Below are 16,556 nucleotides of genomic sequence, written 5' to 3'. Positions count from 1 at the left end.
GGCGCTCTTATTGAGACCTTTTTATTTGCCACGAGACTTTGGTGTTATTTACATAGTCCTGGTTTATGTTCCGCCTACAGCCAAAACGGAAGTTGCAGCTGCAATCATCGCTGACGTAGTGCATGAGTTTCAGACAAGGTCACCGGACGCACCAGTAGTTATACTGGGCGATTTTAATAAATGCACCTTGAAGGTTGACCTACCCACCTTCTATCAACACATTTCATGTCCGACAAGAGAAAACAGAACTCTGGACTTATGTTATTGTAACATCAAAGGAGCATTCACATCTCGTGAAAAGCCACCACTAGGATCATCGGACCACAAAACAATACAACTGCTGCCTACTTACCGTACAAAACTTAAAGAAGGAAAAATCATTCAAAAAAACGTACAAGAATGGACGCAAGACAATATTCTCAAACTACAGGGATGTCTAGACTGCACTGACTGGAATTTGTTTAAAGAGACCACTTCAAATCTGGTAGAATGGGTCGACGCAGTGACAAATTACATCAAATTCTGTGAAAACATGTGTGTCAGCATTAAGAGCATCAAGATATACCCCAACAATAAACCATGGGTCACTGCAAAAATAAAACGGGAAATAATCAAAAAGAAAAGAGCATTTATGAGTGGTGATGGGCAGACAAGGAAAATTGCTCAACGAAATCTCAACGTCGTTCTTGAGGAAGGGAGGAGAAACTACCGCACCAAGCTGGAAGACTCAATTAATACAAGTGACATGAGACAGGCGTGGGGCATCATGAACAAAATGGCAGGAGCACAAGTCAAAATTAAAAATAATCTGGCTACAAGAGATGAAAAAACATTGGCCAACGAGTTAAATGATTTCTATTGTCGCTTCGACACGAAAGATTTTAATTATCTAAGACTCAAAGCCCTTGAGGATGTCAATGTTAACAACTGCTTAGAATTAGCGATTACTAAAGAGCAAGTTTGTAACATTTTCAAAAACGTCAACCCAATGAAAGCTGGTGGGCCTGATGGAATAAAAGGGCGAATCTTAAAAGAATGTGCTGAACAACTAGCTGAACCTTTCCAAGATATTATTTCTACTTCATTACTAAACCATGAGATACCACCTGTGTGGAAGTCATCTATAATTGTACCTGTGCCAAAGGTTTCCAAACCGAAGGAAATGAATGACTATAGACCTGTTTCACTTACTTCCATTGTGTCTAAATGTTTAGAAAAATTGGTTAAAATGTTTCTTCTGAATGATCTTTGTAATAAGTTAGACCCTTTACAATTTGCTTACCAAAAGGGTAAAGGTGTAGACGATGCCATCCTAAATATTTTAAACTGTGTCTACAAACATCTGGACTTACCGAACACTTATGTAACATTGTTCTTTGTTGATTTCTCATCAGCTTTTAACACTATACAACTTCATTTACTCATTGAAAAGATGAAAGCGTTGCAGATTAGTCCATACATAATACTATGGGCCAATGAATTTTTGACCCAGAGAGCTCAGAGGGTTAGGGTAAACAATGTTATATCTAATGAACGCATAGTTAACACAGGGGCGCCCCAGGGGGCTGTGACATCGCCATTGTGGTTCATTTTGTACACCAATGATTTTCGATCCGATAGTTCTTGTTGCTCCTTCACAAAATTCGCTGATGATGCGGCTCTTCTTGCCCTGCTCTCAGAGAGCTCAGACGTAAATGAGTATTTCAAAGAATTAGAACACATTGAGGAATACTGTAAAGATAATTTTTTATTATTTAATGTAAAAAAAACCAAAGAAATGATAATCGATTTTCGCAGGGACAAGAAGGAAAATGATATTGTTTCTGTAGCTGGAGAGACTATTGAAATTGTGCAAACCTTTAAATACCTTGGTGCTATCCTAGACAATAAACTAAATTTTACTGCAAATACTGATTATATCAGCAAAAAAGGGCAACAAAGATTACGACTACTAAGAAAACTGTCCTCGTTTAATGTTAGCGAAAAGGCCTTGGCTATGTTTTATCACGCTCACATCTGCAATGTTTTCAGTTTCAATATCACTGCCTGGTATGGCAATCTGAGCATTAAAAATAGGAATAAACTTAATAGAATCCTCAATGCTGCTGGCAAAATCATTGGCAAAAAACAAACCCCATTTGGGCAGTTGTTTGAGACAAACATCTATAAAAAAGCTAACAAGATCCTCGAAATAAAGAATCACCCTTTGTGTCAGGATTTTGTGATTTTACCATCACAAAAGAGATACAAGACACCGATAGCAAAGACAAACAGACAAAAACACTCTTTTGTTCCCCTGGCAATCAAATCATTAAATAAGAACAATCTGGTATAAACTTTGTCACATGTAAATTATGAGTGAGTCTGGTGTGAATGTACACTTTGGTTTCTTATAGTTATAATGTTTTTTGTTGGGTGTAATGCACAAATTGTAAGACAAATTTCCTTACGGATAATAAAGATTATTATTATTATTATTATTATCACTTTGTCAATAGTTTGAAGATAGGCCTACTCTTATGTATCTTTGGCCTTCTAGTACATCTTCCCACCAAAAAAAAAATTAAGTAAAGGTAGGTAAAATTAAAGATCTTAAGCTGAATCTCTAAAGGCTATAATTTCAGAACGAATAAAGTATTTCAAACCTTGCGATCTATGGGGCAGATGATGTAAAGGTAATCTGTTTCTGTAGCCCACGGTTAACAAGGGTGTCATGTGGCCAACACAACGACCAACCGCCTTTACTTTTCCCCAATTAGTGTCAGGTACCCGTTAGAACTGGATGGACTCAGAGGCGCCCAATGATCACGAAATTAAAAATCCTAGTCTTCACCAAGATTCGAACCCCCGGTTTGGAAGCCAAGCGCTTTACCGCTCAGGCACCGCGCCTTCAAAGTATTTCAATTTTGCAAAAAAAAAAAAAAATGCTATGCCAAAATTATTTTCTGAAAAAGAATGTTGACCACTTATATTAAGTGAATGTAATACACATTTCTTTTCTGTTGGTTCTTAATAATTTCCTATACTCCTCCATGGTTCCAGACACTGAAGCTGCATTTTCATAGCCTTGAACTTAACATCATAAATTTAAGCATTTTTAGATATTAAGTTGATCTCATCTGCTTTTTTTTTCTCCCTTAAATCTTCTGAATCTGATCATAGTGTGCTATGTCAGGTGTGCTGTCAAACAAAATACACAGGTGTTTACAGTCATTCTGACTAATATCTGTTACGTTGTTTGCTAAATCATTTATAAACTTTTTAATATTGCAGATGTACATTCGGCTATGGATTTTATTTACCTAACTTTTTCATCATCTCATGGAAATTCCAATTTCAGATTTTATTTCAACCACACATTAAATTAAAATACACATTTCTTTTTCATTTTTATAAAATTAGTTGAAAATAGTTGAGAACAAAAGAATACAGTTTTTCGCTATTAAAAGACTAAATTGTCCCCATTAGGAAACAACATAACCATTCTTTTTACAACTGGCGTACTTTTCCTTTTTGCTCTGGATAATTTCATTCGTAAATCATGTAAACTTGGCACATGTCAAGTAGAAAAATCCGCTCAATGATTCAAGTATATCATTCAAATGACACATTGTAACATTTCCTTCATCTGGATTAAAGCTTCTTTTATAGAAACATGAAATCCCATCATCATCTTCAGATATTTCAATGGCCACTTATTGACTTTCCATTTCTACAAGATTTACACTAATTACATGTGAGATTTAAATAATACTTTATGCCTGAAGAATTTCGACATTCGTTAAACAGTGACTATTAATTGATATCCTGATATTACGGTGCTAGCCACAAATTCAATAGATTCGATTAAAACATTTTTTAAAATCAAAGCAGTGTTCATATACATACATGAAGCTGGTATACATCTGAAAGTATATATCTTGTTTCCTAGATTTGTCAATGAAGAAGATAAAATGTGGCTTCAAAAAACCATTCAAATTGTCATTACTGAAGAGCTTGGTGCAGATATTGCTCAGCTGTTACTTCCCTTACCCCACTTTGTGGATTTCATGAGAGAAGCCAAAGAAGAAGCTCCTGCGGATGAAGAGGGAGGAGCTGGTCAGGCTAACGAAGAGGAAGCTGTTGAAGTGCCCAAAATTTATGAAATAGTAAGAAAAGTTGTCTGCAAATAGAATGAATGTTTTGTATTTGTGATCTTTGGCTGACAAACCAAACTAAAAATTCAGGATATTATTGGTGAAGTAAATCTATTTATAGATTTCTCTTTTTTAATTTGAAAAATGATGCTCTGGTCAAATAAAAAAAATAGTGTTATGCTGTTTGTATGATGGTTGCGTAAAAACATTACTTTTAATTAAAGTATTCTGGTCAGGTACGTAGGTGGAGTGTCTTTTGACTGATTACTAAGTTTCAGTTGATACAACTATTTTGTTCTACTGATAGAGATTCTCTACCTTACACAAGATGCACACCAACCTTTTCATTAATGCAATAAATGATTTGAAGCTCAAAATGGAATTATCAAAGGAGTACCACCAGTTTGCTATCACTGTGCTTAATAGAAGAGTAGAATGAGGTCGAACAGATTGTGGACAGATTAGAAGAAAATGTTTCGGACTACATGGAAGGACATTAGTCCCCTCCCCCAGTGGAACTAAATGGTATCATGATAATATTTGTATGATACTGGAACTGAGATGTAGAGTATATTCAATGACCAGCTGGATGGCAAAATTAGTGTCTGCATAAGTTTTCTGATTTGACATTGCGACATGCCAAAACCTCTCTTACAGTGTGTCACTCAAGTTGATTACAGCATTAATTATTATTTATTAATAGCACTTATATTACTCCCCCTTTCTACGTCCAATTTTACCTCCAAACCCCACCCGCTATTCTTCTCGCTCAACTGAATCCACCACATAGGCGACCACGTTATCACTCTACTTATCTCCCTTGGTAAATACAATCTGGCGCTGGTCATTGGCGCCTTGCGTCTGGTAGTTATCATTGACCCCACCTGGCCATGACCAGGCACACCTATCCCAGCCCGCACTTCTGGGCGTGTTTCACTCCTCTCTGTGCACATTTCTCTACCTCTCTAGCCCCACCCTCTCCTTTTTCAAGAAGTTCATCTGTTTCACCACTTCTCTTGACATTTCTAGGTGCGACTTATAATCCTATCACTTCCTGCATCTTTCTTAAATCGCCTGATTTCCTATTGAGATACCTGGTGCCTCCCTCAGGTGTCTGCCTACCACCACGACTACTGTGTCCACAACCGACCCCAGTAAGTTTGGATTGACACTCCGACGCAAACACCGAGTCACCGGCGACCCTCTACCCGCTCTTTATTTATTTATTGAACAATAAGTCAATAAACTTAAATACCAAAATTAATAGGCAAAAATTATCTTGTTCTTAACATGAAAAATACCTTTGAACACTTACATACAGAACATTGATATGTATCATTCTTTTAAAGAAATAATACAATGAACATAAATAATGTGACAAAAATATTTCGATCCAAAACGGCCATTGCTACAAAACGACCGCGTTAAAACGGCCCGTCAAAACATCCTGCTTCGCGTTAACATAATGGTCCTCAAAGTTTAAGTCAAAGGGATGTAACTACATTGGCAAAGGAGGGTAACGTGACTGATGGACCGGGAAAATCGTGAAAAGTGAATGTTTTAGTTCAAAGTAAAGAGTGAGGGCATGATGGTCTTTCGGTAACTTATTCTAAACATTTTATAATCATCTCATATGTAATGTTCCCTAGAAGAATGTGGGTAGAAACTAGTGTAACAGTGGGAAAGGAAGTTTTCTGTACGTGCTATCAGAATGTGGGTAGAAACTAGTGTAACAGTGGGAAAGGAAGTTTTCTGTACGTGCTATCAGAATGTGGGTAGAAACTAGTGTAACAGTGGGAAAGGAAGTTTTCTGTACGTGCTATCAGAATGTGGGTAGAAACTAGCGTAACAGTGGGAAAGGAAGTTTTCTGTACGTGCTATCAGAAGAAACTATTGAGCACAGAAACTTGAACTAACAGCTTCAATGTCGATTCGGTTTCAATCAAAATTCTTTTTTTTTTTTATGAAAACTAATACTGATTGTGAGTAGTCATGCTGTGAATACTGATTGTGAGTAGTCATGCTGTGAATACTGATTGTGAGTAGTCATGCTGTGAATACTGATTGTGAGTAGTCATGCTGTGAATACTGATTGTGAGTAGTCATGCTGTGAATACTGATTGTGAGTAGTCATGCTGTGTTTGTACTTCTCGTTAGGTGGAAGACTATGACATTTTAAAAAACAGACTCAAAACTTACGCTAAAGATTACAATGAGCAAGTTCGTGGATCAAACTTAGATCTTGTGTTTTTTAAAGATGCGATGATACATCTCATGAAGGTATGGCTTTTTGTTTGTTCTTTACTAGCAACAGAAAGTCTAGTGATATATTCTAGAATATTATTTCGCTATTCATTTAATTCATGTGTAGAGAATGAACAAGCTTATTCTATTTTAAGCTTTACTGAACGACAAGTGATGTCTAGTAGAACACTTTCTCAGTTGTGTATTTTCTTGTTAATAGAACTATGATACATTTTTAGCGGCCCCCGTAAGGGGAAAAAGCCGCTATTAGGTTTGTGCAAAATGTCCGTCTGTCCGTCTGTCCGTCTGTCACACTCAGATCTCGAAAACTAGAAGAGATATGAAAAATATTATTTCATCATTAAATCCGGCTTGAAAAGTTTAGGTGCAACGGCTACTTTTGGTTTTCTAAAAGCAAACCGTTTAATTTATAAAATTAATTATGCAAGCGATTTTTTCATAAAAATACACCAATTCTAAAACAATTACGTAAATGTAAGGGAGGCAATGTTACAATATGCTAACAAAGATGGACAATTTTTGTGTATTTTCAGTATCACTAAGTCAAATATATTTTTAAAATGTACAGGAAATGTTTACAACAAATACAAATAATAGTTAAAGACGTTTTTTCTGGTCAACTAGCTGCTAAAATTAAAAGAAAACATTTCTGTTTGTTTATAAAGGCTAATAATGCACTTTGTATGTAAATATCACGCACATTTTTTTTAATGGACTTTTTATGCAGCGATTTTCGTGCAGTAGCGTAACGTCGCAACATGATCAGGTGCTAAACCAATTCCTTAAACTTTTTTAAAAAATCAGATTTTATTTATTTTTTGTTTAGTGCCCCCATCCGAATAAAAGAAGCTTATTTTTGTGCCTTTTGTCTGTTGGTCGGTCTGTCCGTCACGATTAGATTTAAAAAACTAGAACTCTAAAAGCTATTGAAAATCTGATTTACCCTTTAATGTTCCTCCCATAACATCTCAATAGTTTTAAGTATCTAAAATTGATTGTTCCGGATTTTTTTGTGCAAAACTAATCAACGCCAACAAATGTTTGTTTGCTCTTCTAACTTATATTACATTCAATTTCCATGCTTAAACGTTGCAAAAACACATTATCAATAATATGTTGTTCCGTTTTTTATGTAAATAGCATATTAATGCTAAATCATAATCTCTATACTGACTTATATTTCATTAAGTGTAAAAATGTTCCGGATATTGTTTTATAAAACATGAATTATGCCTAATGATTGTTTGAAATCGCATAAGGCTTTTAAAAAAAGTAATTTACTAGAATTGATTACTGAAAATTACTTTTTAGACATTTAATTTTCTTGTAAAACATAACATATAAGTTTTGTAATCGATAAAGAAAGTTCCGGATTTTGTTTCTTACAAATCGTCGCCAGAAATTTCCGAATTTATTTAAAAATCTACTAACGCCAAATAATTGTTTGAACTCCCTCTTCTAATTAATAAACAAATAATCTTCTCATTTACGAAATAATGTTTTTACGGATTTTTATGAAAAATATTTTAACTCACTACTCTCTTACAGTACATTTAACTTTCTACCTAAAACATTAAAAAATCTAATTATCGTTTCCGATTTTTAAGGAAAACAGAATCCAAACACCAAAGTAAGGTATGAAAATCTCTCCACGTGGCTGTAGTACATCTAATTTTTATACGAGACCATCCAAAAAATTTAATTAACGGTATTACATTTATCTGAAATTCTCTTTTTCTTTTACTATTTATACAAACATCCGGAACAATCTATTAAATAAATTTTTTAATTGTGTTCATACCTAAAAATTATTGCGATGTTTTGAAACGTAAAATAAAGGTTAATCAATTTTTAATAACTTTTAGTTGTTTTTTTTATATCAAGATAACGGACAGACCGACTGACAGACAAAACGCAAAAACAATGTGGCTTTGATCCTTTTTAAATAATATCTATTAGAACTCAGTGCACCAATGTCTATGAACCCTCGTTAAATATCTCGTGTAAATAAAGACATTTTTTTTATGGTACCGGTACTAGCCTATTGTGAGGTAATGGAATTTTTTTTCTTTGACGTCATATGAATGGACTCTTTAAATGTAATGTTAAAAGAACGCACTCGGTGCACCAATGTCTATTAACCCTCGAAAAAATTGCTTGTGTTAATGAAAACATATTTTAGTCTAACTAAGCCGTGTGACGTAGTGTTTTTTTTTTTCCTTTGACGTCACATGGAATGAATTCTTTAAATGAAATGCTAAAAGAACGCACTCGGTGCACCAATGTCTATGAACACTCGAGAAATGGCTCGTGTTGATAAAGGTGATTTTTAGTCTAGCTAGGCCTTGTGACGTAGTGTTTTTTTTTCTTTGACGTCATATGAATGGACTCTTTAAATGTAATGTTAAAAGAACGCACTCGGTGCACCAATGTCTATTAACCCTCGAAAAAATTGCGTGTATTAATGAAAACATATTTTAGTCTAACTAAGCCGTGTGACGTAGTGTTTTTTTTTTTCCTTTGACGTCACATGGAATGAATTCTTTAAATGAAATGCTAAAAGAACGCACTCGGTGCACCAATGTCTATGAACACTCGAGAAATGGCTCGTGTTGATAAAGGTGATTTTTAGTCTAGCTAGGCCTTGTGACGTAGTGTTTTTTTTCCTTTGACGTCATATGGAATGAATTCTTTAAATGAAATGCTAAAAGAACGCACTCGGTGCACCAATGTCTATGAACATTCGATAAAAGGCTCGTAATGATGAAGGCGATTTTTATTCTAGCTAGGCCGTGTGACGTAGTGTTTTTTTCCTTTGACGTCATATGGAATGAATTCTTTAAATGAAATGCTTAAAGAACGCACTCGGTGCACCAAAGTCTATGAACACTCGATAAATGGCTCTTATAGATGAAGGCGATTTTTAGTCTAGCTAGGCCGTGTGACGTAGTGGTTTTTTTTTCCCTCTGACGTTATATGGAATTAATTCTTCAAATGAAATGAAAAAAGAACTCGGTATAGTAATGTTTATTAAGCCTCGTTATGTGACTCGCGTTTAAAAAAGGAATGATGTCTTGATTTAGATCTAATCTAGATTTTTTAAACTAGATCTAGATTTTTATTACAGTATATCTAGATCTGGATTTATATTCTAATTAAAATTATTTTAGAGTCTAGATCTAGAGTTTCTAGATCTAGTTTAGACTAAAATAGACTAGATTAAGATGTAGAATTTCAATTTCTAAACTTAAAGTGTAAAAAAAAAGTGTAGATTTTTATTTCCAAACGTTTTGATCAATATTGTAATGTTTTAATATACTAAAACTAATCTACAATTTTTTTATTAAATTTAAATTTATATTTATGGCAAATGAATCTTTGAAACATTATTACTTTTGACCATCGGATGGCTGCCTGGTCGTGCGGTTTGCGCGCTGGACTGTCGTTCAGATTTATGGATGGCCCAGGGTTCAAACCCTGCCCGCTCCCATCCCCCGTCGTCCTGCGGGAGGTTTGGACTAGGAAGTAATTATCTTCAACTCTGAAGGAACATCCGAAACGTGTAAAACATTTTACATCAAAATTAAATCACCTCTTGAATATTATTTGCGAATATGCAGATCCGACAGGGATCCGACTTCGACGGGGGCCGCCTCTGAGTTTGTGTAACACAAACTCTCTTTGTAATCTTGTTCTGTATCCTATTAATAATCAGAACTATGACACGTTTTTCTGTATCCTGCGCTAATAGTCAGAGCTATGACAAGTTTGTCTGTATCTTGTTAATAGTCAGAACTATGATACATTTTTCTGTATCCTATTAATACAGGCGAATATCAGGGCAAGATTTCTTTTTTAAAAAGTCGTTATTTAATTTTATTAAATGTTGAAATCTTTGTCTGAACACTTGTACGTGAATGTTAAGAAATACTCAAACTAGAGACGACGTGTCTGCAGATCTCTCGTATTATACGTACACAAAGAGGTGCCGCATTGTTGGTAGGTGTTGGCGGCTCAGGAAAACAGTCGTTAACTAAACTTGCCTCTTTCATGGCTGGCTACTCCTTCTTTCAAATTACTGTCACCAAGTAAGTGCTACATTTAAATATATATTCATTTACGTCACCAAGTAAGTACTACATTTAAATATATATTCATTTACGTCACCAAGTAAGTACTACATTTAAATATATATTCATTTACGTCACTAAGTAAGTAGTACATTTAAATATATATTCATTTACGTCACCAAGTAAGTACTACATTTAAATATATATTCATTTACGTCACCAAGTAAGTACTACATTTAAATATATATTCATTTACGTCACCAAGTAAGTGCTACATTTTCATATATTTATATAAGTGTGTATGTCTAAAAAATATAAATGGCATTATATATTAACTGTAGTTTCTTTAGAAACATAACTGTAGTACGATTAAAATGAGTGTTAACGCTAACAGACTTGTAAGCATTCAAGAGAATGTCTTCTGTTTAGAGCTTACAATATCAACAACTTGATGGATGACCTCAAGTACCTGTATCGAGTGGCTGGACATCAAGGAAAAGGAATCACATTTATATTTAGTGATAATGAAATTAAAGATGAGAGTTTCCTGGAGTATATCAATAACGTCCTCAGTTCAGGGGAGGTTAGTCTTGTTGTTTACTTGTCTGATTCTTAGAACAGGCTTTTTCCTTGACTTGTACATTGTAATGATGCTGTAGAAATGCTTTATAGTTTCTACTATCTGATTGTGTCAATGAGATTCTATATATATATATATATGTTTTTATATTTTTAAACTTTGTAACAAGCAAAATATAGAAATACTTTAAAAAAAGATTAAGCGTATGTAAAGGGAAAAACTCACAACTCTTTCTCTCTCTCTCTCTCTCTCTCTGTAATATTATAAAATAGTATATTATTATATCTATCTATAATATTATAAAATCTTATATTATATTATATATCAATAATGTAGAAATTATTTCCATTTTTCAATACCAAACAAAATAATTAATAACCTATAATTTATTGATTGATTGATTCATGTTTTCTTAGGGACAGTAAGTAATTGTTTAAAATTTCCACTTGATCTGAGAATTGGTGTGGGAGAAATAACGTAACCTACTATCTAAGGGGACAAAACCCCACATATTTGGACATATGCGAATACTGAAGGATTAATTTTCCATGTTGATATCAAACAAAATAATGAATTACCAGAAATTAATTTACTATTTGGTTAATTTGTTTTAGTGATTCATTGCTGTCTTTGTCAATGAATAACTGAGTGCAAAGTTTCCACTTGAGCCGCGAGGGTGTGGGAGAAGTAACGTTGTTCAAGATTTGTACCAGACAGACAGACAGACAGACAGACAGACAAAGTGAGTTGATTTAAGCGTTGTAAAAATAATCTAGACTTTTTCAACAACCTTTTGATACTTATGCATCTGGTGGGAAGAAACTCAAGTCGCTCTAAACACGGCGCTCATTGTATTTTCTCTCTGTCCTTATTCATGTTTTTATGTTTTCAAAACCTCATCCATTTTTGGCCCATCTCCCACACAGTCTTGTCTGATAGAACCGCTGGACTGGTTTTACTAGTAGAGAAGTTTCTTATGCTGACTTACGTAAGCAATATTGCCACTTTACTATGAACACACTCCATTTCATTCAATACATGTTTACATCTTTATTATTTCTGAATCCATTCCAGTTTTCTAATCCATGGAAAAGCTTATAGGTAGTTTATGTTTAATTATCAGATTTCCAATCTCTTTGCACGAGATGAAATCGATGAAATAACTGGAGAACTGATCGGAGTTATGAAGAAAGAGTTTCCCAAACGACCACCAACACAAGAGAATCTGTATGAGTACTTTATGTCTCGTGCACGAGCTAATTTGCATACCGTACTTTGTTTCTCACCTGTAAGTTTTGTAGTCTGTGTCCAATGTCAAGTACACATTTGTAGTCTGTGTCCAATGTCAAGTACACATTTGTAGTCTGTGTCCAATGTCAAGTACACATTTGTAGTCTGTGTCCAATGTCAAGTACACATTTGTAGTCTGTGTCCAATGTCAAGTACACATTTGTAGTCTGTGTCCAATGTCAAGTACACATTTGTAGTCTGTGTCCAATGTCAAGTACACATTTGTAGTCTGTGTCCAATGTCAAGTACACATTTGTAGTCTGTGTCCAATGTCAAGTACACATTTGTAGTCTGTGTCCAATGTCAAGTACACATTTGTAGTCTGTGTCCAATGTCAAGTACACATTTGTAGTCTGTGTCCAATGTCAAGTACACATTTGTAGTCTGTGTCCAATGTCAAGTACACATTTGTAGTCTGTGTCCAATGTTAAGTACACATTTGTAGTCTGTGTCCAATGTCAAGTACACATCTGTAGATTTGAAATCGTACTTACTTTTATGTTGTTGTTTTTTTTGTAGTATAGAGGGATTAGTCATTGTATGTGTGTATTAAATGCTTGATCTACCCTGGTGAATAAGTTAACAGATTGTTTAAAGCACCCCATCACACTCACACTCTAAAAGCGTTCGCAAGAGTATTTGCACATTTAAATCTATTTTAAACACGATAAAAATAGTGTGGCATTCAAGTACTTATCTTTCTATATAATTCTCTTCTTCGCTCAACAGTTTGGACGAGAAGCAAGCAAGAAGTAAAGGAAAGATCACTCTTATTTCTGCGGATAGTCACCCCACGAAAAAACAAGGTGGGGGGGGGGAGAGAACAAGTATTCACAAAAATAGCAGGGCCGGACCGTTGTAACCAAGAAAGATCACTCTTTTTTTTATTTCTACCTCACGTAAAAAAAGAAAGGGGAGGGGAGGAGAACTATTGAGGCAACCGAGAGCACGGCTCAATAAAAAAAAGAGGATTACGGGCACGACATGGCCTAAATTGTGCCGATGTGCCAAAAACTCAAACTCCCTTCGCTACGGATGGCTGCCTGATCATGCGGTTTGCGCGCTGGACTGTCAAACCCTGCCCGCTCCCATCCTCCTTCGTCCTGCGGGAGTTTTGGACTAGGAAGTAAACTATCTTCAACTCTGAAGGAACATAAGAAACATGTAATACATTTTACAAATAAACATTTTACAAACACTAAATAGCAGCGCCGGACTTAACCATTGTGACCAAGAAGTCATGGAAGAGAACAAGTAATATACTATGTATATTCACCCGTCACTAAAAAGCAGGGCCGGAGTTAACCATTGTGGGACCCTATGCGAAACGGATTTCGCGGAGCCAAGTTTAGGCAGGGAAGCGAAATTTAAGAATTTGTATTAGAAAATAAATTCGTCTATACATTTTATTCATTCTTTACTACGTACAGTATTACTTTACGAGCCTTGCGTGTAGCGAAGTCATACAGTATATCCTAATAATTCTGTTCCCTACATAGATCACGCTCAATAGCAAGAATTACCAAATGTTTCAATCTATCTTTAAGAAATGTTGACCTCAAGTAATTCTTCATTAGTTTGAGGTGCGAGAAGCTTCTTTCACCAGATTACACAATTACGGCTAATGCATATTGCCGTTTTTATTTATCGCGCGTAGGATTGGCGTTTTCCATATTGAATGACACCCCGAAATGACAATTTTCGTATATATATTTCCGTATATTTTAAGGACTTTTTCGTATATTTTGTAATTTCGGGAGATTTCCAGCTCCTGGTAAATCGATAGAAGGGCGCGGGAAATCTGTTAAAGTTATAAAATGGTTTAATTTAATACTTTATATTCCTTGAATTAGCGCGGGTCCTATAAAAGTGCGAGGCCCACTGCGGTCGCATAGGTTGCAGTGGCCTAAGTGGCTACGCCGCCGGTCGACTAGTAAAAATAGATTTAGTTAGTTTCTTGTTAGTTTACGCCGATTTTTGTTCATTAATTAATTACTAATAACTGATTCACAAATTTAACTTTTTTCATTGATTTCTGTGTTGTTCTGGATAAAAAATAATTGTGTCAAGTTTCAACTTGATCCTCTAGTGGGAGAAATAAGGTGTAAAAAAACGCCAAACAGACGGAGTCACTATAAGCTCGGTTTAAAAAAATATATTTGAGTTTTCCGTTCATGGAGTACTATAAACCACACCAGGAAGTAAAACTATTCACATTTAAAACTGGATAGATTGTAAAACTTTTTCAGTCAAATGAAATCCTCGAAGTTAGAAAGTTGACTAATAAACTTTTGTAAAGCTTATAGATAATCAAACCGCAATACCAGGAAGCCTGTCTCACATTTAAATATGCCATTTATTGTGCTGGCTTGAGATTCTGTCGTTTCGACATACACTGACTGCTTCCATCCCCCGTCGTGTCGTTCTGCAGGGTATGTTTGGACTAGGATGTAAATTATCTTCAACTCTAAAGGAACATATTCATCATTTTACAGACGCAACTAAAAGGCTCAAGAAGAAAGAACAGAAACATGCCAACTTTAGCCTGACTTTTCTTTCAAATCATTCCAAATCTATTCAAGAAGAAAGAACAATCATGTCAACTTTAGCCTGACTTTTCTTTCAAATCATTCCAAATCTATTCAAGAAGAAAGAACAATCATGTCAACTTTAGCCTGACTTTTCTTTCAAATCATTGCAAATCTATTCAAGAAGAAAGAACAGAAACATGTCAACTTTAGCCTGACTTTTCTTTTCAATCATTCCAAATCTATTCAAGAAGATTGTCCTAATACAATAATCCACTACAATGTAATGTATTCAAGAATTTAAAATATTTCAATGTGCAACCACGATTGATCTGACAGACCGCTTGACTCCAAACCTTTTCCTTTTTTTAACAACTTCACTGATGGGCAATGTAAAAATAAAAAACAACAACTATTGATTTCTTTTTTTATTCATTGGCTCCGCAAAGGGGAATAGCCGCTTTTAGTTTTGTGTGGTCTGTGTGGTCTGTCCATTTGTCCCGTTTAAATCTCAGAAACTAAAAAAGAAATTGAAAATCTGACATTATGATATCATTTATAGTTCAAATCTTAACGATGCAAGCAGATTTTTCATAAAAAACACCACTTTTAAATGAAAAACTTCAGGGGAGGTTTGTTTTGTAAAAAGGTCATAGACTTCTTCATTAATATCTCAAGCTTCATTCATAGATTCTCGCATTGATAGGCCTACAAACAATTTGGATCTAAGGAAAAAGTATCAATAGCTCATGTTATATTTATTTTCCATTTATTAACTTACTCATTGAATGAAATATTGATTTAAATGTTGTTTTGAAAAAGAATTTTGATACGAACCTCACTTTAGTTGTAAGTTAAAAAAGAAACGGACTACTTTTATGACGCGCAGTTTTGACATATCCTCATTATACACTCAAAACTCAAACTCACTTGAAAGTCTAAATAAGACTAAATATATTAAATATATATTAATATCTAAATTAGACTAATTATATATTAAAATTATCAACAATTTGAACACAATGTGCATGTATACAAATTAAGGCAATAGCTTCTCTTCTTACAGCTTAGGGGTGCAGATGTATTTATTCTGTCAACAGTTATTACATTAAAAAGTGAATCAATGTAGCTCAATGTATCCTATTACCTGGTATCAGTGGGCTTACTAATCCTCATCATAGTGTTGGTCTAGATGTAGTCATTTTAAGTTGAACGTGTAAAGTCATACCAATTCTAGTCTAGTTCCAGTGGAGTCACTTGGGTGCGGTAAACTCAGGATGTTATCCTCCCCTTCTTGACCTAAACCTATCACTTCTTCTATTTGGTTGCTTGGACACTAAAACTGCAAGCTAACATCCTTCTTGACCTAAACCTATCACTTCTTCTATTTGGTTGGTTGGACACTAAAACTGCAAGCTAACATCCTTCTTGACCTAAACCTATCACTTCTTCTATTTGGTTGCTTGGACACTAAAACTGCAAGCTAACATCCTTCTTGACCTAAACCTATCACTTCTTCTATTTGGTTGCTTGGACACTAAAACTGCAAGCTAACATCCTTCTTGACCTAAACCTATCACTTCTTCTATTTGGTTGCTTGGACACTAAAACTGCAAGCTAACATCCTTCTTGACCTAAACCTATCACTTCTTCTATTTGGTTGGTTGGACACTAAAACTGCAAGCTA

At 34.8% G+C, this 16,556-nt stretch overlaps 1 protein-coding gene across 6 annotated transcripts in view; it reads left to right on the top strand.

Annotated features, from left to right (window-relative positions):
- The window catches only part of LOC106055954 (dynein axonemal heavy chain 8-like), a 287,161-nt gene that overhangs the window by 212,630 nt on the left and 57,975 nt on the right, over window positions 1-16,556 (top strand). For all 6 annotated transcript variants that reach the window (XR_008773876.1, XM_056005343.1, XM_056005342.1 and 3 more), the window contains 5 exons: window positions 3,932-4,148; window positions 6,294-6,416; window positions 10,359-10,489; window positions 10,901-11,054; window positions 12,175-12,339. Coding sequence is in view for 5 of the 6 variants with exons in the window: in XM_056005343.1 (XP_055861318.1) it covers window positions 3,932-4,148; window positions 6,294-6,416; window positions 10,359-10,489; window positions 10,901-11,054; window positions 12,175-12,339 (790 nt within the window). In the remaining variant the exon portion in view is untranslated. The remainder of the gene's footprint in view (window positions 1-3,931; window positions 4,149-6,293; window positions 6,417-10,358; window positions 10,490-10,900; window positions 11,055-12,174; window positions 12,340-16,556) is intronic.

The sequence above is a fragment of the Biomphalaria glabrata genome, chromosome 12, assembly GCF_947242115.1.
Source record: "Biomphalaria glabrata chromosome 12, xgBioGlab47.1, whole genome shotgun sequence".
Taxonomy (NCBI): domain Eukaryota; kingdom Metazoa; phylum Mollusca; class Gastropoda; family Planorbidae; genus Biomphalaria; species Biomphalaria glabrata.
This window is presented reverse-complemented; position numbering and strand designations above follow the sequence as displayed.